This window comes from Rana temporaria, chromosome 1 (assembly GCF_905171775.1).
Source record: "Rana temporaria chromosome 1, aRanTem1.1, whole genome shotgun sequence".
Taxonomy (NCBI): Eukaryota; Metazoa; Chordata; class Amphibia; order Anura; family Ranidae; genus Rana; species Rana temporaria.
In genome coordinates this window covers 140,138,699-140,161,220 of record NC_053489.1, presented here as the reverse complement: position 1 = coordinate 140,161,220, position 22,522 = coordinate 140,138,699, and the positions used below count along the sequence as shown (strand labels likewise).

Here is a 22,522-nt window from a genome sequence, read left to right as displayed (position 1 = left end):
CTCAGGGGGTATGAAAGGATTACAACTCGATCCATTAAGTCATTCAGTGATTAACCTTCTCCACCCCTGCAGCACTCATAGAATAGGATATTCCCCAGATGACCCATGAAAGGCCCGAGTACCAGCCAGCAGCCATCTGGCTCCAAACATTATTCAAACAGGAAAGGAGCAAATGATATTAGAACATCACTAACAAAACAAACAGTAACCATTACAAACACTATCCAAATCTGTGGTGGCTTGAACACAATCTAGATTCAAATCTATGAATTACAGAATTGTATGCACCGACATACTGAACATGTTTACCATGTTTCTCAGAGTATTTTTTCCCATTTGATCATCACAAAGAATATGCTAGAGACATTACAAGTTATAACATAATGTACATGTCTAACTTAAGAAATAAACTTTACATTAATGAGCTTATTTAATTGCCAACATGCCATACCGAACCAAAATTCACCTGTTACTGGACGGACGTCAGTATTGAATACTTTGCACAATCCCATGGCTTCCTGCACCGCTTTCCCCAATAAGTCTGTAATTGTAGGTTTGTAAACAGGACCACACCTTCCCAGCACCATCCTGATAATGAGATAAGCCTGAGAGGGAGGGAGGGGGCTTCCTCCCATACCCCTCACAAGCCATATGGCCCTTTTCCTATTACAGGCACACCTCCTACAAGTAGGATCACCGACACAAGATGGATTTGTTTTACTTTTTGTTCCCCACTACACCCATCATGTAAATAGAACATCCCTTCTTTCTACAAGAGTAACAGGAAGGACCCCTGTGTATTAATGCAATGCCTTCTTTTCTCAAACTATCTGCAACATAACATCACAGTTTGAGAAATGTCTAAACAGTTATGTGGAAAAAATTATATATATAAATATACACACATATATATATATATATATATACACACACACACACATACACACACTATATATATATATATATATATATATATATACACACACACATACATACATACACACACACACACACACACACACACACACACACACACTCTCTAATATATATATAAAAAATGTATTATACACACACACCAACTACTCCTGCCACTCCAGCACTACTTTGAGCTCACTGGCAGGCTGCCAGTGAGCTCAAAGTGCTGATTATTTCAGTGTGAAAACGGCAAGTTCAATCTGGTATAAAACAGAACCAAAAGTGGTAACCCTGTTTTTCCTCTTAACCACTTCCCTACCGCCCATAGCCATATGACATCCACAGATGGGATCTCCCATCCTGGGTGGACATCATACGACGTCCTGTGCTTCATGGCCATCTAGGGGGCGTGCGCCGCCTGCAGCATCGCGTGCATAAGATGTCCGCTGGGCACCCGCGATCACGGCAGGACTGTGGATCTGTGTGTGTAAACACACAGATCCACGGTGCGGTCAGGTGAGGAGACCGATGTGTGTTCCCAGTACAGAGGAACACAGATCGGTCTCCTCCCCTTGTGAGTCCCCTCCCCCTACAGTTAGAATCACATACTAGGGGACATATTAACCCCTTCAGCGCCCCCTGGTGTTAACCCCTTCCCTGCCAGTCACATTTACACAGTAATCAGTGCAGTTTTATAGCACTAATCGCTGTATAATTGTGAATGGTCCCAACAATGTGTCAAAAGAATCCGATATGTCCATTGCAATGTCACGGTCACAAAAAATAAATAAAAAAAAAAAAAACGCAGATCGCTGCTATTACTAGTAAAAAAAAAATATATATTTTTTTTAAATGCAATAAAACTATTCCCTATTTGTAGACGCTATAACTTTTGCACAAACCAATCAATATAGTCTTATGGCATTTTTTTTTTTAATAGGTTTTTTGGGGATATTTATTATAGCAAAAAGTAAAAAATAATACTTTTTTTCAAAAATTTTCACTATTTTAATTTATAGCGCAAAAAATCTAATGAGGTGATCAAATAACACCAAAAGAAAGCTCTATTTGTGGGAAAAAAAGGACGTAAATTTTGTTTGGGAGCCATGTCGCACAACCGCTCAATTGTCAGTTAAAGCGACGCAGCACCGAATCGCAAAAAGTGCTCTAGTGAAGAAGGGGTTAAATTCTTCTGGGGCTGAAGTGGTTAAGGAGCCAATGCACAATTTTCACACAGGTTTCAGCCCCTTAATGTAAATTGCTAGATTAAAATCTTTCACCATTCTTATATTCTTCCATTCCCTAAGGCTCCATTCCCACTAAGGACTTGTCATGCGACTTTGGACACAAACTCTCGTGAGTTCATTGATTTCAATGGCACCTTTTACAATCTATGCGACTTTGAAAAGGTCCCTGCACTACTTTGATGTGTCTTGAGTGCCAGAGAGTTTAAATTCGCATTAAAGTTGCACTCAAAATTGTGTGACTTTGGGAGTTGCATTAGTGGGAACGGAGCTTTAGTGATTGATTGAGAGGCACATATGTGGAAATAAGATACATTACTGGAGTCAAATATGGTTACACAAGGCCTTCAATAGTTAAGGTGGCCCTAATGGCTAGACCTTTTTTTTTTTTTTACCTTAACCACTTGCCGCCAGCGTAACAACGCTTGATTGTTCTTATAGGCAGTGGGAGGGAACGTGTCCGTCTGTCCCCCCCCCCCCCCCCCCCCCCCCCCCCCCCCCCCCCTGTGCTTCTCCCAGCTCACTCCTGCCGTCAGCGAACCAGAGAAGGAATCGACCGGCCCCAGATACTGACCACAGATATTTCTGGTGGGCCAGATGGCCCCTGGAGCCTCCATGATCGTTCAGGAGCTGGGCGCAATGTTATGATGTCACGCTCGGCCTGTACATTTGAAAAAAATGCCGCTGCCACGGCTGAGAAGCCGAGATCTTATTTTGGGGGGGTGCGGCCTTATTGACCCCAGATCTCACTGTAAAGAGGACCTGTCATGCACTATTCCTATAGTGCATGACAGTGGCAAGTGGTTAAAGCGGCATTAAACCCAAAAGCAAACATATTTCAGCTTACAGATTCTTAGATGGGATGGCTGTAATTTATCTTTTTAGGCTTTCTTCTCCTTTCATCTGGTAATCCAGCTAGGAAGTCTGTTTTTCACAGCACAAGCTAACCAGCAGAATGCATCAGTTTACATGAATGAGAAAAAACACTTACCACTTGCAGGGGTGATTAAAATGATCAGCTTTTATTTATTCATGCAAAACCTTTATCTCAAAAGGAAGATACTTCTTATAAAGTGGGCCATAGACTGTGGGAACCTTGCCCAGCTCAGCAGGGACCGACCGAGATGCGAACCATGTATGAGCAGGCTGCATTTACCAAAGTTAATCCATGACTTTACAGGCGATTATTGCTAGTGGCTATTATAGCTGCTAGCAGTAATCACTGTGTTCTCCAGGTAGGGACTGTTCCCCCAGCCGGGAGAATACAATAGCTTCGCTGGAGGGATTACCCCGTCAACACTGACTGTGTTGATGGGGGAATCAAGCGATTTTATTTCCTGCAACCCGTGGTTGCAAGAACGAAAATGTCTCCGTCTATGGCCGGCTAAAAGTGTGAGCTGAAGTTTGGCTTCAATTTGTTAGTGGTTCTAAATCTAATACATTTAACACTACACTCCCAACACCAGACTGACAATGCTGCTGTGCCTCACATTCCCACTCCTCCAGAGTCGTGTCTCACTAATATAGGAGGTGTGTTACCGGCCAGATCATCAGGTGAAAACAGAGGGGGAAAAAAGCCAAAGAAAAGAAAACTGATGCAGCCACCATCTCTTTCGGATCTCTCGGGAGACTTGAGATCTGTGGGAGCCAAAGGCTCCTGCGGACTCAAACTCCTGTGAGCAGGGAGCGGGGGCATGTCGCTGTGTGTGACGCACACAACCCAGTTCAGAATCACAGCCACATGGGTGCCCCCATAGCACACGACTTGATAAAGGGGCATATGGAGGAGGGTACTGCTAAAAAGGTAAGTGAGCGCTCTCTGCAATAACGTTGCATAGAGCAGGTAAATATAACCTTTATTTCCCTTTATTTTTTTCCTATTGAAAACAAAATTGCCTGGAGCCCTGATTTACATTGATGCCACTTGGAAATCGCGCTACTTCAAGTGAAGTAGCGCGATTTCAAAGTAGCAAGGTCGGTGCGTTTTCAGCTGCTACTTGATAGACCTCTGTGTGGCTTCATGCACAGATGTCTATTGAAGTCGCACCTGAAATCAGCAAAGGTAGAGCAGGAATTACTTTTGCAAATTGCTGTGGCGCCACAAAATCGTTGTCGCACTGATTGGAACAGTGCCATTGCCTCCAATAGGCTGCGACTTATGCGATTTGATCACTCAAATTGAATGACAGATCGCTCCAATGTGAACCTAGGCTTAATATCACTTTAATCATCAAAATAGAAAAAGTTCTTTACCTATGAAACAAGTATGGCTTTGAATTGAACCTTACACTGTAGATTTAATTGTTAGAAGGTAACATACAAGAGCTATTTAGGTTTGCACTGTTGATTAATAAAGTTGACGTACACAGTCTAAGCACACCTAGCTAGTATGCAAAAAAAAAAAAGAAGAGCTGCAGGGTATTGCTTTTAGGAGTCATTGCTTCTAAAGGGAAACAATAACGTTGTGTCTAAACATGCAGCAGTGGCAGGGAAAATGCGTTAATCTGGAAGTTGTCCACAGAACAACAAAGGAGAATGTCAGACAGTAACCTGTCATGTGGACAGCTCAGCGCTGTCTTATGTTTTATTTCCGTCATTACAAGAGTCTACACAAACCAGTTTAATGCTAATCCTCAGTTTTCTCAGACACAAAAGCAACAGTATCAAGTCTTCCACATGCGGCATTCAGCTGCAATTCCTATTGAACTGACAGTACAGCACATCTTTATCCTCAGAAAATGACATATCACGGCTTTGGCTCCAAATGCTCCAATCATTTCCAGAGAATGACAACCGCTAGGTCTGGAAGCATTACATATACCGTACTTATAACATTGGATAGGTTTATTTAAACATACACAATACTTCTTAGGCACGTACGCATTTCTACACATCACAATAAAGCAAATACATAATTGCATTGACTTGCATAAATGCACAAACATAAAATACAAATCTCCTTCACCTGCCCATTTCCACCGGTGCTGCTGGTGGCAACGTCTGTGCCTCCTTGTGCATCAAGAGGCTTCTCTGCATCCCTGCTGCCAGCATCGTGCTTGCTCTGCGGTGCCCTCTGTTAACGCAAGAGTGAGCAGGAGTTACATGGAGAACCAGACAAAGCAACATTCACAACTCGTATTCTCCAGCATGCAGTGGATGCATTATCATAAATCCTCTAAACTAAGCTCTGCAACATCCTAGAGGTGATAGACCAAGGATTAGGACTCCAGACTGCCCTCTTAGGCGTGATGCTGTGATAAAAAGGATGTGTGTCAGGCTGGGAATTACAGCCTTAGAAGACAAAGGATGTGCTGTAAGACACGGGAAGCCATCCTCCACCAGCTGAGCACTAGCACAGGCACACTGAACTTGCTTTATGGAACTGTCTTTGCTGCAGTGTCACATGACCCCATACAACTGTTCAACACACACAGCAGTGCTAGATAATTGGCAGACACTCCACAAAACAGACAGTAGAAATTCAATTAGGAAACATGGCTGTGGTAGATTTTATTTTACATCTGCCATTTTCCCAGCAGTTCTCTAAATACCTGGAATGGTTATTTGAGTTCAAATTAAGTGAAGGCAGAATCAGACAGTCAGTGTAGAAGGTCCCATGTGTAGAAAACAACTTCTCAAGAAAGCACGGTCCTCATTTAGGTACACATTCATTGCTGAGCCACAATGAGGTCATTCTTAAAGTGGATGTAAAGCCACTCTCATCCTTTCTAAACTACTGCCATAGTGCTGATCTATAAGGATATACATGCCTCCTGCATGTATCCTTACCTGTCAAATGTCTCCCCTCTGTTATAAGAACTGAAAAACTGCAGATTATGTGGGTGGGTCTGTTGTCTGGAGCTCGGTGGGTGGAGTCGTGATGTCAGTAGACTCCCCACCCTCCTCTACACCCCCCTTGTCAACATGCATTTTTTCCTATGTATTCCTTAGAGCCGGTTCACACTGGGGCGACTTGCGATCCGACTTCATGTCGCCTCAAGTCGTCCCAAGTCGCGCTGTAGAGAAAAACAATGGAAGTGAATGGGAGCGGTGTTAATACACACGACTCAAGGCGATCCGACTTTAGAAAAGGTTCCTGTACTACTTCAATCCGACTTGTAGGCAATTTGTACCCATTGATTTCAATGGAAGTCGCCTCAGGAAGTCGGATCACTGTCTTATCTGAAGCGACTTTCCAGGAAGATAACATACATTTCTCAGGCAAACCTCTCCTGCCCCCCTCCCCCTCCCAGAGCTGATTGTTGTTTTATTGGCCACTGGAAAGTCTCCTGTCCTGGAGACGACTTCAAGTTGTGTTGTAAATCGCCCCAGATCGCCCTGTGGTTCATGTTCAAGTCGTGTCGGAGTCGCCTCTGAAAGTCGCGCTGGAAGTCGTGTCGCCCTAGTGTGAACCGACTCTTACACTAAATTCTGCTATGATCACCAGCATCCAGTCAAAATCCATAAAAGTAACCACATGACTTCAGAAAAGGAGTGGCGGTGGGAATTAAAAAATAATTCCTGTCTTCATGCTAGTGCATGAGATATGCCCCCTTCCGCCCCCTGTCACAGGGGGCGGAACGGACTAAGGTTTTTGTCTGCAAGTCCGTTTTATTTCACTGAACAATAAAAGAGGATTGCTCAGATCTGGATTAACTCTGTGTAGCAAGACTGGGCACAGAGGATAGGAAATCTTATACTGTACATTGTGACAGCAAAAAAATAAAAATAAAAAAAATTTGGGTTTACATCCACTTTAACTTGTATTTAGAATTCATAAAAAGGAGAATTCAGATTATTACATTTGGGTACTTTAGGTTCTATTTAGAGATTTCACACAAAAATCGCACATTTTTACAACTTAATACAATTAGAAAAATGTGTGAATCTTTTGTAAAAGCTGCGTAAAAACATTTATAGATTTCCATTCCGTTTACTGTTTTTTAACTATAGATGGCAGTATAAGACTGCTCACTGCATATTGTTTTCTCAGATCACTATGGTGTTTTTTGTTTGGTAAACCAATTCTTGCTGCTGAAAAACAAGATATTTATATTGATTTTAAAAGTGTATTCATAGACAACTTTTAAACAAAAAGCCATATGGACCCAGCAATAGAAGCTCAAGAGTCTCCTACCTGAATGTTTTAAACCATTGTATAACTTCTGTTAAAATGTTTTGTTTGATGTTCAGCTCAATACAGAGCAAAATAAAAGTGTGACATTTCTATGGAGTAAACACTTTACTTATATGGAGGAGTTTACACACACACACACACACACACACACACATTATATATATATATATATATATATATATATATATATATATATATATATAAATATTACACACACACACACACACACACACACACATACAATATCTCACAAAAGTGAGTACACCCCTCACATTTGTGTGGATATTTTATTATATCTTTTTAATGTGACAACACTGAAGAAATTACACTTTGCTACAATACCAGTGTATATTTCCTGTCCCTTCAAAATAACACGCAGCCATTAATGTCTAAACCGCTGACAACAAAAGCGAGTACACCCCTAAGTGGAAATGTCCAAATTGGGCTCAATCAGCCATTTTATCTCCCTGATGTCATGTGACTCATTAGTGTTACAAGGTCTCAGGCGTGAATGGGGAGCAGGTGTGTTAATCTCACTCTTTCATACTGGTCACTGGAAGTTCAACATGGCACCTCATGGCTAAGAACTCTGAGGATCTGAAAAAAATAATTGTTGCCCTACATAAAGATGGCCTAGGCTATAAGAAGATTGCCAAGACCCTGAACTGAGCTGCAGCACAGTGGCCAAGACTATATAGCGGTTTAACAGGACAGGTTCCACTCAGAACAGGCCTCGCCATGGTCGACCAAAGAAGTTAAGTGCACATGCCCAGCGTCATAACCAGAGGCTGTCTTTGGGAAATAGACGTACGAGTGCTGCCATCATTGCTGCAGAGTTTGAAGGGGTCAGAGCCTGTCAGTGCTCAGACCATACACCACACACTGCATTAAATTGGTCTGCATGGCTGTAGTCCCAGAAGGAAGCCTCTTCTAAAGATATTGCACAAGAAAGCCCGCAAACAGTTTGCTGAAGACAAGCAGACTAAGGACATGGATTACTGGAACCATGTCCTGTGGTCTGATGAGACCAAGGTAAACTTATTTGGTTCAGATGGTGTCAAGCGTGTGTGGCAGCAACCAGGTGAGGAGTACAAAGACAAGTATGTCTTGCCTACAGTCAAGCATGGCGGTGGGAGTGTCATGGTCTGGGGCTGCATGAGTGCTGTTGGCACTCATGCCATTGAGGGAACCATTAATGCCGACGCATACTGTGACATACTGGAGCAGAGCACGATCCCCTCCTTTTGGAGACTGGGCTGCAGGGCAGTATTCCAAAATAACGACTCCAAACACACCGCCAAGGCGACCACTGCCGTGCTAAAGAAGCCAAGGGTAAAGGTGATGGACTGGCCAAGCATGTCTCCAGACCTAAACCCTATTGATCATCTGTGGGGCATCCTCAAAGAGAAGGTGGAGGAGCGCAAGGTCTCCAACATCCACTAGCTTCGCAATGTCGTCATGGAGGAGTGAAAGAGGACTCCAGTGGTAACCTGTGAAGCTCTGGTGAATTCCATGCCCAAGAGTGTTAAGGCAGTGCTGGAAAATAATGGTGACCACACAAAATATTGACACTTTGGGCCCAATTTGGACATTTTCACTTAGGGGTGCACTCACTTTTGTTGCCAGCGGTTTAGACATTAATGGCTGTGTGTTGAGTTATTTTGAAGGGGACAGCAAATTTACACTGTTCTACAAGCTGTACACTCACTACTTTACATTGTAGCAAAGTGTAATTTCTTCAGTGTTGTCACATACTTTCAAAAATGTGAGGGATGTGCTCACTTTTATGAGAGATTATAATTATATATATATATGCGCAAGTGTATAGCATAGGATCATTGCTCTTATTTTTTTAACCACCTCAATACCAGACACTTCCCTGCCCAGGCATGGGAACACTGTACCCAAATATTTTTTTTTATCTGTTTAAGACATATAAAGCTTTCTTTTGGAGTATTTATCTGCCACGTTTTTTATTTTTTGCTATAAAAAAAATAAAAAAACAAAATTACTGGAAGTTTTGGGAAAAAAAACAACTTTTTTAGTTTGTTATAAAACATTTTGCAAATAAAATCTTTAATAAAATTTAGGCCGAAACTTATTTTGCTACATTCCTTTGGTAAAAAAATAACTCAAATTAGTGTATATTGTTTAGTCTGTAAAAGTTGTCTACAAAATATGGTATATATATATATTAAAAATCGATCAGTCCTTATGTACTGACTGAAATCTTATTTGTTGAGACCCTAAAATGCCAGGACAGAACAAATACTCCCAAAATGACCCCTTTTTGGAAAGTAGGCAGCCCGAGATATTCAGGAAGAGGCATGTCCAATTTTTTTACATTATTTTTCTGGTCACAATTTTTTGGAAAATGAAGAAATATAAATAGTTTTTGTAATTTTACCAAGTTATGTCTCACACACAGCATAGGCATACTTATCATTACACCACAAAACACATTTTGAGACACTTATGCACAGCCTAGATCCTTTGAGGGTCCCAAAATCCAAGGAGCACCTTTGGGCTTTCAAGAAGCATAAATTACGCATCTAATGACTACTACTACTACTACTACTACTACTGAACCACCACCAGATTACTACTACTGGATCACCAGGATAGTTAAAACACCTACAAAATAACCCCATTTTGTAAAGCAAATACTTTGAGGTATTTTCTAAGAGGCATAATGAGCCTTATGACAATGTAATTTTTTGCCATCCGTTTTTGGAAAATGCAGGATTGTTTATTTTTTTCTATACAAAGTTGTTTTGTTAGCAAAATATTTTTAAACACACATCATACTTAGAATTACACCCCCAAACACATTCTTCTACTCCTGAGTGTGTCAATACCACATGTGGGACTTTTTTAAAGGCTAGCAATACAGAGGGCACAAAAATCCAAGGAGCACCTTCAGGCTTAACAGGGGCATAAGCTACATATCTTATTTTATGACTACCCATCACATTTTTGGAGGCCCTAAAGCACCAGGACAGTGGAGATGCCCATGAAACTACCATATTTTGGAAAGCAAACACTCCAAGGTCATTTCGAAGATGCATGGTGAGTCTTTCGAAGACTTTTTGTCACAGCACTGCACTGGTGTGGCAGTGATTAAAGACACTATTTGTTGGCTTACACTGGTCTGGTGACACTGGGGACTCGCGTGGCAGCAGTCAGGAACATGTCTCTTGACTTACGCTGGTCTGGTGACACTGGGACTAGTGTGGCGACAATCAGAACCCATCACTGGCTTACATTGGTGTGATGACACTGCGACTGGTGTGGTTGTTAAAAAAAACCCTAATGCTGGCATACACTGGTCTGGTGACTAAGGATGAGCTCTGGCGTGTTCGCATAGAACACGTGCAGAGCCTGCCAGGAAGTGTGCACGGCGCTGTGCTAATCACAGCCAGGGAGACATTGTCCCGATGCTCGGCTGCGGGGATCGTGAAATGTCTCCCTGGCTGTTATTAGCGCAGCACCGTGCACACTTCCTGGCGGGCTCTGCATGTGTTCTATGCGAACACGCCAGAGCTCATCCTTACTGGTGACACAGACTGGTGTGGTGGTGGTCAGAAAGACTGTTTGATGCACTAGTCTGGTGTGGTGGCAGTCAGGAACATCGATTCTAATTACACTGGTCTGGTGACATTGTGGCTGGTGTGGTGGTGACTGGAGAACTGTGACTGGTTGCACTATTGGGGATTGTTCACATGTGAGGTCAGGGGTGTTAAAACCTTGCGGATGATTTATGGTTTTACCACCCCTCAACTGGTACCCACTTTGGCTGCAGAGGCTGGGGGTGTTTACACAATCGTAACTGTGATGCCTTGCTTTGCAGCTGTGGCAAGAATTATACCCTGTACCATGTAAACAATCACAGAGATCACAATAGCAAACAATGCTATCATAAATGGATACCATTCATGATAGTGGCTTACTAGTGGACATGTGATTGCTGTGAATAGTCACAGCAATCACATGGTACCTGGGCCAATCACATTGGCAAGGCCGAAAGTAGTTAAGGCTTTTAACAAAATGTTATATTAACACAGAAAATTATGTGATAACATTTTTAAATTAGAACATTGTCTGCTATTTGAGAGAAATTTCTACACAAGATTGTGTTAAAACATAATGCCCATGAAGAAAACATCACATCCATCCCATAGATCAGGGGTTCCCACCTTTAGGAGCATATTTTTCCTGACCTTGAACCACGTATGCCAAACGGGCAGCCGGCATGCAGAATCATTCATCTAACCAGTGTCATGGTATGCAGTAATATTTAACGCAATTTTGAAATTTCACTGAAGTGGAGGGAAATAATTGTTCAAAGGTAAGTGGAAATAAACTCAACATAGCAATTTTTCTACATTTGCAAGTATACAATAAAAAGCCTTTATCTGCCTTCCAGATCCTCCCCTTGTTTATGAGATATTTTCCCTGCTTACGCCACTCAAGCCATTACCGTCCGTGTCATTACCTGAAAGAGTGAAATACTATGCCAATGTTCACAACATTCTTAGGCAAAAGGAGCCAATCTCCCGAGTTCCCGAAACCCCACGTCACGTGACCATCAATGTCACTGGGTTTGAAAATATGCAGAAGTTGGGGTTCAAGTCGGCATAGATTGCTCTGCTGACTTCTAGTTGCTATTGGACAGTAGCGACAATGTTATCCACATCACAGCACCAAGGCAACTAGATTTCAAACGGAGGCTTGACTATTTTGCTCTGCGCATGACTACGATTAGTAGCTGCTGTCCATGCAGAAATTAGGGACGAGAATGGGAAAGATTTTTAAAGATGGCACGAGCTTTAGCAGGAACAGAGGGGAAACAACCAGTTCCAAAAACAGTGGCCACAATAATACAGCTGCATAGAGTGCTTATTAATATGATGAACTTCTCGAATAGTGTGATGAGTTTTTGGGACGCCAGTTTTCAGGGTTTAAAGGGAATATATAAGTAAAACCTTGGATTGCGAGCAGAAGCGTGCTTGTAATCCAAAGCACTTGTATATCAAAGTGAATTTCCCCATAAGAAATAACGAAAACTCAAATGATTCGTTCCACAACCATTTATTCATAAGTATGAGAAATGTGGTTGGGTGACCATAAAATGTCCATCCACAAATGGAAACCTCAAGGGGATTAGAAGCAAAATCCAGCAGGAGCTACAGAGTATAAAAGAGAAGAGGGGCGCCTCCAAGTGTAGCAATATGGTGACATTTAATGAAGGTACAACATTTAGCAGCTCACATGATTGATGATTAAAAGAGGCACATCCAAGTATGCAGGCATCCGGGATAAAGCGGTCCACATCGACCATCCCAAACCGCCGGCTCTCACCGATGTCAGTCTGCAATCATGACTGGGACGACTACCCTGCAGTAGAGAAATTGAACCGCTCGTGGAGTGCAGCGTGGAAGGGATGAGATCGATGGCCATGAGGAGAATGGTCTATGTGGACAGCTTTACCCTGGATGTCTGCATAATTAGATGTGCCTCTCTTAATCATCAACCATGTGAGTTGCTAAAAAGTTGTAGCTTCATTAAATATAACCATATTGCAACACTTAGAGGTGCCTCTCGTTTTTTATACTCAGTTGTGATATGACACTACTTGTATATCAAGACATCACTTGTATATGGAGTCAAAATGTATTTTGACCCGTGAGGGCATGCTACCAAGCCTGGGCTGTGTGCATCCCTAGACACAGCATGGCTCGGCCACGACCCCTGCTCCCTTCTCACTGGATTTGACTAGTAGCAACAGGAGTCTCTGGCTCTCGCTGCTCTAATAGTCTCCTGTGGGACCACTTAGAGACCAGCACTGTTGCAGCCAGGGACAGCCCTGGGCCATGGGGGGGGGGGGGGGGAACAGGTATTGGAAGGCGTTTTATATTAATGTAGAGAATGCATTAAAGGGGTTGAAAAGGTTTGTTTTTTTATTTTCAAAATAGGTTCCTTTATCTAGTGCATTGTTGGTTCACCTTACCTTTTCCTTCGATTTCCCTTTTTTTTTCTTTGTTTGAATTTCTCACTTCCTGTTTCTCCTCAGTAAGCTGTTCTGGCTGACTAACCCCCAGCCAGAACAGCTCGGATGATGGGGGCAAGCTTACTGAGAAAGAGCAAGTGAGAAATTCAGACGAAGAAAAGAAAAAAGGAAATCGAAGGAAAAGGTAAGTGAACCCAACAATGCACTAGCTTAAAGGAACCCATTTAGAAAATAAAAAACAAACCTTTACAACTCCTTTAAAGTAAAAAAATTGAGATTTGACTTATGACCTGTAAGTACTCGTAAAGCATCATCTATGAACAATTTTGAGCACTGAAGCTTGTCATTGGTGTTTCATGGGCATGCGCAATTCTGAGGTTTGACATGTTGGGTATCTATTTACTTGGCGCAACCTCATCTTTTATAGTTTTACGGACATATAAATCACACACATAGGTTGGACTTGATGGACTTGTGTCTTTTTTCAACCTCACCTACTATGTAATAGTTAAGCTAAAAATGTGTAATATGCCGCATTTCTATGCACTAAAATTAACTTTAGCGTATTTTAATAAATTTTTTACTGAGAATTTGCATTAGATAAATGGTTGCGCTGGTATTGACATAAAAAATTGTAGCTACTGGTCTTTTATTCTCCAGTGTCTGGGCTTTCAGAAAATATCTGTTTGGGGGTTTTAACAAATCTTCAGGCCTGAAATTTTAATATTTACATGTGCAAAAACTGCTCTGGCAGTGAAAGGATCAAATATAACCAAAAGAAAGCTCTATTTCTTTAAAAAAATAAAATAAAATACATAAAACTTATTTAGGTACACTAGTGTATGACCAATTGTCTGGCCTGGTAATGGAGGGGTATTACAGGCTCGTACTCAAGTGATTTAAAGTGGATGTAAACCCTCTATACACCCAGTGAAGTGAACAGCCTCAAATGATACACAGAGATTAACCAAATCTTCCTACATAGGTTTTACATGTATAACGGCTGTCTTGAAATTTATATACCATTTAGAAAGTTCAGATTTTGTTAGGAGATTTTCACTTCCTGGTTAACACAGAGTGTGATGTCTGGGCATACAGCCAATATAGCTAAAATTGCTGATTGGAGGAAAGGCACACACCCCCTCTCATCATAGGCAGAGACTCTCAGAGGTGTTTTGCAATAGGAGCTGCTGTCTGCTAATCTATTTTAGCAACCTCCTTTGACAAAAGATTCTGGCTGCTTTTGTCTAAGGCCCCGTACACACGGAGGGATAATCCGCTGAAAACGTTCCGCCGGACCGTTTTCAGCAGACATGTCCACCCGGAGATTTCTGTCTGATGGTTGTACACACCATCAGACAGAAATCCGCGCGTAAACAATACGCGGGCGTGGCCGCGCCGTCGCCACGTGCGCGGCCCTGGAAGTTCAATGCTTCCACGCATGCGTCGAATCAGTATGACGCATGCGAGGGATGGCGGTCGGTCGGACGTGTCGGTGAGTCTGTACAGACGACCGAACGCGTCCGACGGACAGGTTTCCAGCAGACAGATTTCTTAGCATGCTAAGAAATTTTTATCCGCTGGAAACTGTCCGATCCGCCGGACAATTGTCCGCTCGGGCCTATACACGACCGGATCTGTCCGCTGGAACTGGTCCGGCGGACCAGTTTCAGCGGATCGATCCGGTCGTGTGTACGGGGCCTAAAAAGTCAAAAAATATGTCAGGAGTTCTCAGGCTGATAACAGAGGGACCGTTCAGAGGAGAGCTATAAGACTTGGCTCATTGAAAAGATATAACAAAATACTGCAGATATATGTGCCCAGCTCAAATGTAATGAATCGGATATACATCCACTTTAAGCATACCAATCATTTACTCACTACACAATTTTTTACCATCTGTCTTGGCGTACCAATAGATTGTTGCCTCTAAGTATATAAAACAGAAAAAGTCGGTGGGCATTAACTATTTCCTGGACAGGGAGTTGGCAAGTGTGATGCGATGCTTGGTGTCTAAAAACTCCAGCAGTAGCTCTATTTGGTGCCACAGAGTGTTTACAGAGCTTTAATCATGGAAGATATTATAAAGGCAGCAGTATTCCCCAGGGCTGCGCGATTTGGTTTGTTATTTAATAAAGCACTCATTATGCATCTACATTTAGAAACAGAATTATCACTATTCTAAAAAGTAAAGGCATTGGGTGGATAAAACGGAAGCTGCTAAATGTTACCGTGCCAGGCTGAAACTGGTGTCATTTTGTGCCATTTATCACAACATACAATTAGCCCAACATCTGCGCACAAAGAGCTATGAACATTTTAAAATGTATAGTGTACTAAGGTTTTTGACACCTTTAAAAAAAATAAAATTGGTAAAATTGCACACTATTTCAGTTTTAGTCTACTTGTGGAGGTACGGTGGCATTAAACACTGGGCGCCTAAGGTAGACTCCAATATTTACACCTTTTTGGGCTGCTGCAGGCTATTGATTAGCCTTTAGATGGTCCCAGAGTGGGCACAGACTAATCTGGTTCATATACCCTGTTTTTTTTGGAATATCACCACCACTGGGAGGTATTTTTGATCTCCTTACGCTGGGTATTGGGATTATTGTGGTATTATCACAGTCTTAGAATACTGTGAGGACTTTGGCACTCCTTAAGACAGTGTTGTCCAACCACCATCCCAATCTGGTTTAATGCCTTGGATAAGCTTTTTCAGCCCACTAGTAGAATACCCGCTTGTCCCCTTATTTTGACTCCCAAACTTGGCCCCTGGGTAAGATTAACACAATCTTCTGACCATACAATTGTGCCTTCCCTTGCTTGGTGTCAACCTTCCGACTCCAACACCACCACCATCTCCTGAAGAAGCAGGGCGTTGAGAAGATGGCTACTTACGGGAAGACACCACCCATCTACTAATTTTTTTCTAAGAATTTAATTCATTGTAATTCTGATACGGTTTGGTGCCACTAATTCTATGGCAGGTATCTGCAGATTTTTTTTATGTACACATTGTAAAGGTCCATATGTTTATTCATGGGATTTTATGATAGTTGTAACAATAACATTTTAAAGTTTTTAAAATTGTAATTCTTTGCTCATTGTTGGCACCTCAAAAAAGTCCATCTTATTTTCTCTTATTTTTTTTACCATAAAAATAGGACGTTGGTGTCCTTGACAGTGCCTTGGTTCATCAAACTCCATTTCAGTTATAGTTGACGCCTGCTTAACCCCTGCTGCATCTGTCATTTACCGAAGCAAACTTTTTTTTTTTTTTAAATCAAATCATCTTTTTTATTTATTTTAAATACAAACAGCAAACACAGAAAAAACAACATACAACTCAAGCCCGTCTTGAGTGGGGAGGAAAAAAATAAAATAAGGAAAAACCTGCCCCCTCGCCCCTATGCTCTCCCTCCTTCCCCAACCCTACACGCTCAACCCCTCCCCTCTCCTCATATCTCCAAACCACCTTTTCCATATTTTTTCAAATTTCCCTGAACAACCTCTATGTAAAAAAGTATACTTTTGATTAAAGTTTCCCTTACTTGTGTTTTCCATTCTGCTACCGTAGGTAGATATGGTGATAACCAGTTTTGACTGCCAGTGTTCCTAGCTCTGTTCCCATCCATATTTAAAAGAAAACCTGTAACGCACCCTATAGTGCCAATATATTACCTTTACAGGGCCTGACTGCAAATGAGCCATGGTGATTGGACCTGGCAACAAATCACTGGGGTGTTGGAACTCTACACTGAGGTGGGTAAGATGCTTGCATGTCCGGCCAAATCTGGGTCTCCACGGGCGATCCAGCAGCATAGTGGGAATGTTATCAAGTATTCCAACGATAAGCCGTAGTAACACAGTATACCCGTTTTACAACTGCAGTGTTCCTCCAAACACATTTCAGCTTTGCAAAAGGAGATTATAGAAACTTCGTAACCTTTTGTATAATAAAAGTTATTATAAAAAGGAAGGGTAGAACCCCCTCATAACTGTCTGGAGACCCAATAACATGGGCAGAGACAATGCTACTTACAATGGTGGTCAGTGGAAAGAATGGCGTTAGTGGTAGCTTATCTGATGAGCAAAAATGTCCAACTGATAAAAAGGAACACAGGCCAAACTCTGGAGGAACCCTAGGGCTCCAAGAAACGCTGGTTGAAAAAGCTTGCTATAGCATACTATACTTTGTTGATTGTGTTTGTGCATAATAATTAGGCTTGGAATTGCTCAGTTTTTTTTCTTGGAATCCATTCACATGGCTGAACATACACAAACAGATGGAAGAACACACATTCGCTGACTCCTACGCAACAGACTGTAAAAGGGGAACTCCACTAAGCAGTTCAAACAGAAGAGAGCTTTGGTGAGCCCGAGAGATTTCACTCTCAAAGGATAAAACCACCTTTAAAAAAAAAAAAAAAAAAAAAATGCACTTCTCTGCAGGTAAGAATGCGAAAATCGTCAGAAGCAGTATCTGACAATCTACAAAAAGTCGAGGGAGAACATACTTGTCAAATTATGCCTCGCTGTTGCGGTGCGTATTTTCTGTGTGCTGCAAGGCGGGTTCAGTGTGTTGAATGGCTGGGTTTGTGTGTCGCAACCCGCCTTTAGACACAGGCAAAACCCACTGAACACGCCCTGCACCACACAAAACATGCCCTTCAGCACACAGAAAACCCACCCGCAACAGCAAGTCCGGTCTCCCCTTGGCTTTTTGCAGATCGTCGGATACTGCCTCTGATGATCTGCGCAGATCCATCAGAGGCATTTTTAGACGGGAGGCAGTAAGAGGACACAGGCATCGTTGAGTGAGGACACAGGGAGAATATGGCTGTGATGAGTGCACCGCTGGATTGTGGAACAGGCAAGCGTGTTTTATTAAAAGTCAGTAGCTACACTTTTTGTAGCTGCTGACTTTCAATAAACAAATGACTGGAACTCCGCTTTAAGGAAGAGTGGTCTTTCAAAGCATTTTATCAAGAAATGCACAACCTGAAAGTAAAAGGTGAAGGTGGCTGAGAAGTGAATTCTAATAATGGTTTAGCATCACTCCCACACGGAAACCTTTATTAGTAGCTGTGCAGGGCAAAGTATAACAAGCAGGGGTACAAATACTCCTCGTTGTGAATGAGTGGGGAAGGGTTAGACTTCCTGTCAGGATATAAATGCTGTCTGTGCCTTTTTTGAGGAGATTATTCCTTTAAAGTTTAAATGTCCTCATAGATTTTTGATCAATTTTTGCCTTGTCCAAAACCAATCACAGAAAGGGAGGAATCAAGTGGACACATACAGCGACAAGAAAGCCTAATAAGTATAATGGGTATACCTTTCTGCATACTAAATGCTACCCACAAAAACAGGGTAGGGATGCAAAACATTAATAACATAACAGGTTTTTCCAAAGCCTGGTATATATGAGTAGGAGACGGCTGCAGACCTGATTTTTTCTGCTGCAGTTAAGGCATACAGGTCATGTATACCGCTAGCATATAACTGGACAGTGAACACAGAAGATTATCTTATCAAAAGAACTTATCGCTGCCATTCTGCTCTGTCCCTCACAGCAGCATGAGCACTATAGCACAGCTGACTAGCTCCATGTGCTGCTTTAACTACTCACAGTCTAGACCAGTCCTGTCCAACCTATTCACCTTCCTGGGCCACAATGGAAGAAAGGGAATCGCCTTGGGCCGCATTTGCTCAGGCATGGCAGCCCATTTGTTTGAATAAGCTGCTGTGACAGCGTTTCATGCAGGAAAAAAGTTCCTGCACCATTTTTGAACTGTAGAGGCCGGGAAATTGCATGGTGCTTTTTCATCATGCAATTTCCTGTCGGTTACCGCACCTGAAAATGCGGGAACTGATACTCACACCCGCAACCACCCTCAGTAGTGTGAACCTAGCCCAAATTCACAGACAGTTTGTAAAATTAGATTTTTACATCCGTCTGTGAATATCTGTTACAGACATGCAGACCTCATGGTCATCAGAGACATTCATGGACAGATGTAAAAAATCATGGATAGTTTAAACCGTCTTTAAGGCCGGGTTCACACTTGTGCAACAAACACTCAGACATTGGGCGCTCATGTCGCATGACAAGTGAAAATCAACGTTTTCCTATGAGAGCCATCTTAACTGGTCTGACACAAGTCGGTCCGACTTTGAAAAAGGTTCCTGCACTACTTTGGTCTGTCTGTGATCCGACTTCAGCCCATTGAAAATCACTGAAGTGGGATCGCCATCTCAACTGATCTGACTTGGCATGGATTTTAAGGGGAACCCCCCCACGCTGAAAAAAAACTGTGTGGTCCCCCCAAAATCCATATCAGACACTTATCCACGCATGCAGCCCAGCAGGTCAGGAAAGGGGGTGGGGACAAGCAAGCATCCCCCTCCTGAACCATACCAGGCCACATGCCCTTAACATTGGGGGGGGCATGCACCCCCCCACCCCAAAGCACCCTGTCCCCATGTTGATGGGGACAAGGGCCTCTTCCCAACAACCTTGGTCATTGGTTGTCTGGGTCTGCGGGTGGGGGGGCTTATACCCCATCATGCCCCGGGCGGTGACATCATAAGGGGGTGCGGCCCCGTCTGTGTCTTAATAGGTCATAGCACTCGGCAGACCTGGCATTACACTGGGAGAGTGCACCGAGGCAACAATTCGAAAAAACAGAGGGAGAGGACAGAGGAAGAAGACAGCCGAGTGAGGAGACCAGGCAGAGGCAGAAGACAGCAGACAGAGGGAGAAGAACCGGAGAGGGCTATAAGACATCAGCGGAGAAGAACCAGAGGCAGAAGACATCGCCGGAGGAGGCAGAAAAGCCAGAGGGGGGAAAGAAATTGGAAGAGATGCCGGAGCTGCCTTAATAAATTACTTTAAAAACCTGTGTGCGGTTTTGTCCCTTTTCTTTTAGGTGAATAGGTAGGGGTACAATGTGGGTGGGGGGCCTTCTTGTTAAAGGGGCTTCAGGGGGTGCAACTTAGATTTGGGGGGGCACAGCCCACATATATACCCCTCTGCCCTGCCTCGATACAGCCAAGTGCCATTATCTTGCCAGGCACTTTGTAGAATTCTCTGCCTTAGCTGTTGCCAGTGCTTTTACAAAAAGGCCACCCCCTGGCACCCCTTTAGCTGTGCTCATTCCTGCGTTCTCTGTGACGCTGCGGATTCTATGAAAATAGGTATACACTGCGTCCCCTGCAACCCTCTACATGCTAGTCGCTGTGGCTGCTCTGCTTACACAGGGTTCTTGCAGACTTGCCCAGGGACACGGGTTGGACACATACCTGGTCTAGACGCCACTGTACAGTAGATTACAAGAGACTGATATTAGATCAAATGAAGTTCTTGCACGGCTTGCATAAAAAAACATGCATTTATAATGGTAGAGCTGCACTAATTTGTGTCTTTTCAAATCTACCTGGAGCCCAACTTTAAAAGCAGCCTAATGAAGAATGAAGCCTAAAGAATGAAGTTTATTATATTTTTAAGCAAGCATAAAATAAAAGTATGTGATAAAGAAAAAAAATTGTACCCAAACATTGGAGTCTTTGCTCCCTGACACAGCTGGTCACATTACTAATGTAATGCTCCCTCAACAATATTCTCTGGCAAGGCCAGTGTACTGAAGGGTCTTATGCGGCTCCTGCTTCCGCCGCTGCTGGCACTAGCTCCATGCATAGTGATGCTCTGGAATGGCTGGTTGGCAACCCATCGATTACGATCTTGGCTTACTGACCTGCCATCCTAGATCATGAGCTTCCCTGTTATGAGGTCGCGGGCCACATCAGAGGGCTCACAGGGCCACAGGTGGTCTGTGAACCCTGGGTTGAGAACCCCTGGTGTAGGCACTTTAATGCAGGTGGTATGTTACTGGCCAGTTTGAAGGTGAAAAGAGAGGGGGGAAAAGCCTAAACAAAAAAATGAAAACAAATGCAGCCATCACACTGAATGATTGGAATGATCTGAAATGTACATTTTTGGTTTTGAGTTTTATTACCAATTTAGGTTTCTCAATCTACTGCTTTGTGCAGGGGGGAGGGGGGCTACCATGTATTTTGCCTGTGTTGGAGAAAACTGTCAGAAAAAGAAGGATCCACACTAGGTGTTCTGGATTAAGGCAAGTACACTTCATGTAACGATATACCCTGTTCAGTTTTATTTCAAAGGTTTACAACCACTTTAATGGATTCATTCACAAGATCACAAGTCACAAATCCTCACCCTAGTAACGGCTGCAACGTGTGCAGACCTGGGAACTTTAGCACAGATCTAAGTGATATGAAAAACTAAAATTTTCTATTAAACTTTACTTTTGAAATTTTGAAGTTGTTACAATATCAAAATCACATTTCAAGACTGTTGGCTACAGAAGTATGGTATTGGCAGTATGGTGTGACAACATATCTTGTGGCAAAACTGTAAAGTCATCAATATATATATTATTATACAGGATTTATCTAGCGCCAACAGTTTGCGCAGCGTTTTACAACATCAGCCATATTAACAAAAACAAGGAAAAAACTACAAGAAAAAAAAAAACACTGAAAAGGTCTGGTGTATCATTCCAGTGTAGAGGTCATGAACAGGGGAGATCGTGGGAGTAATTCCCTCCCTCCTTGTGGCTTTGAAGAAGTCTTCCAGTGCTGCACCAACCAACGGGTTCAAAAATATTTAAAAAAAAAAGAAAAATAAATGGCCATGAGATGCATTTGTACGCTAAAATGCATATGTTTGGGGTGGAGAGACCCTTTAAATAAACAAAAGAAGTGCTCAATAAATGTGAGTTCCAGGCTTAGTAATGTACGCTACTTCTGCGGCAGATATTAAACTATTTTAATCTTTTCTGCACAGGTCTGTGTGTATGCATAAGGCTCCATTCACACCTAAACGATTTGAATCGTGGACTAAATATGCGCCACAAAATGCTTGAAAATTGTGGCAAAAATTGCAAACACCAAACAGTCCTTTGCTCTGTACCAAGATTTGCTACATGAGCTTCTTTGGGGTGTTTTTAGAGCAGATGGAGGCAAAATGAATGGTAACGCTCCACAAAAAAAGCTAAAAAAAAAAACATGCTGCAGCAACTGTTGTTGCGTTACGCTCAGGTGTGAATGGAGTCTTATTCTAAGAGGAGCACGCCTTCACTGAGGCACCTCCAAAGTTATTTTTATAAACAAGAAAAAGTACTTTGTATG

The 22,522-nt window shown here is 42.5% G+C and overlaps 1 protein-coding gene across 5 annotated transcripts in view; it reads right to left on the bottom strand.

Annotated features, from left to right (window-relative positions):
- APC (APC regulator of WNT signaling pathway) overlaps positions 1-22,522 on the bottom strand; it is a 167,037-nt gene that overhangs the window by 26,365 nt on the left and 118,150 nt on the right. For all 5 annotated transcript variants that reach the window (XM_040343463.1, XM_040343453.1, XM_040343480.1 and 2 more), the window contains one exon: positions 5,125-5,232. In XM_040343463.1, coding sequence (XP_040199397.1) covers positions 5,125-5,232 — 108 coding nt within the window. The remainder of the gene's footprint in view (positions 1-5,124; positions 5,233-22,522) is intronic.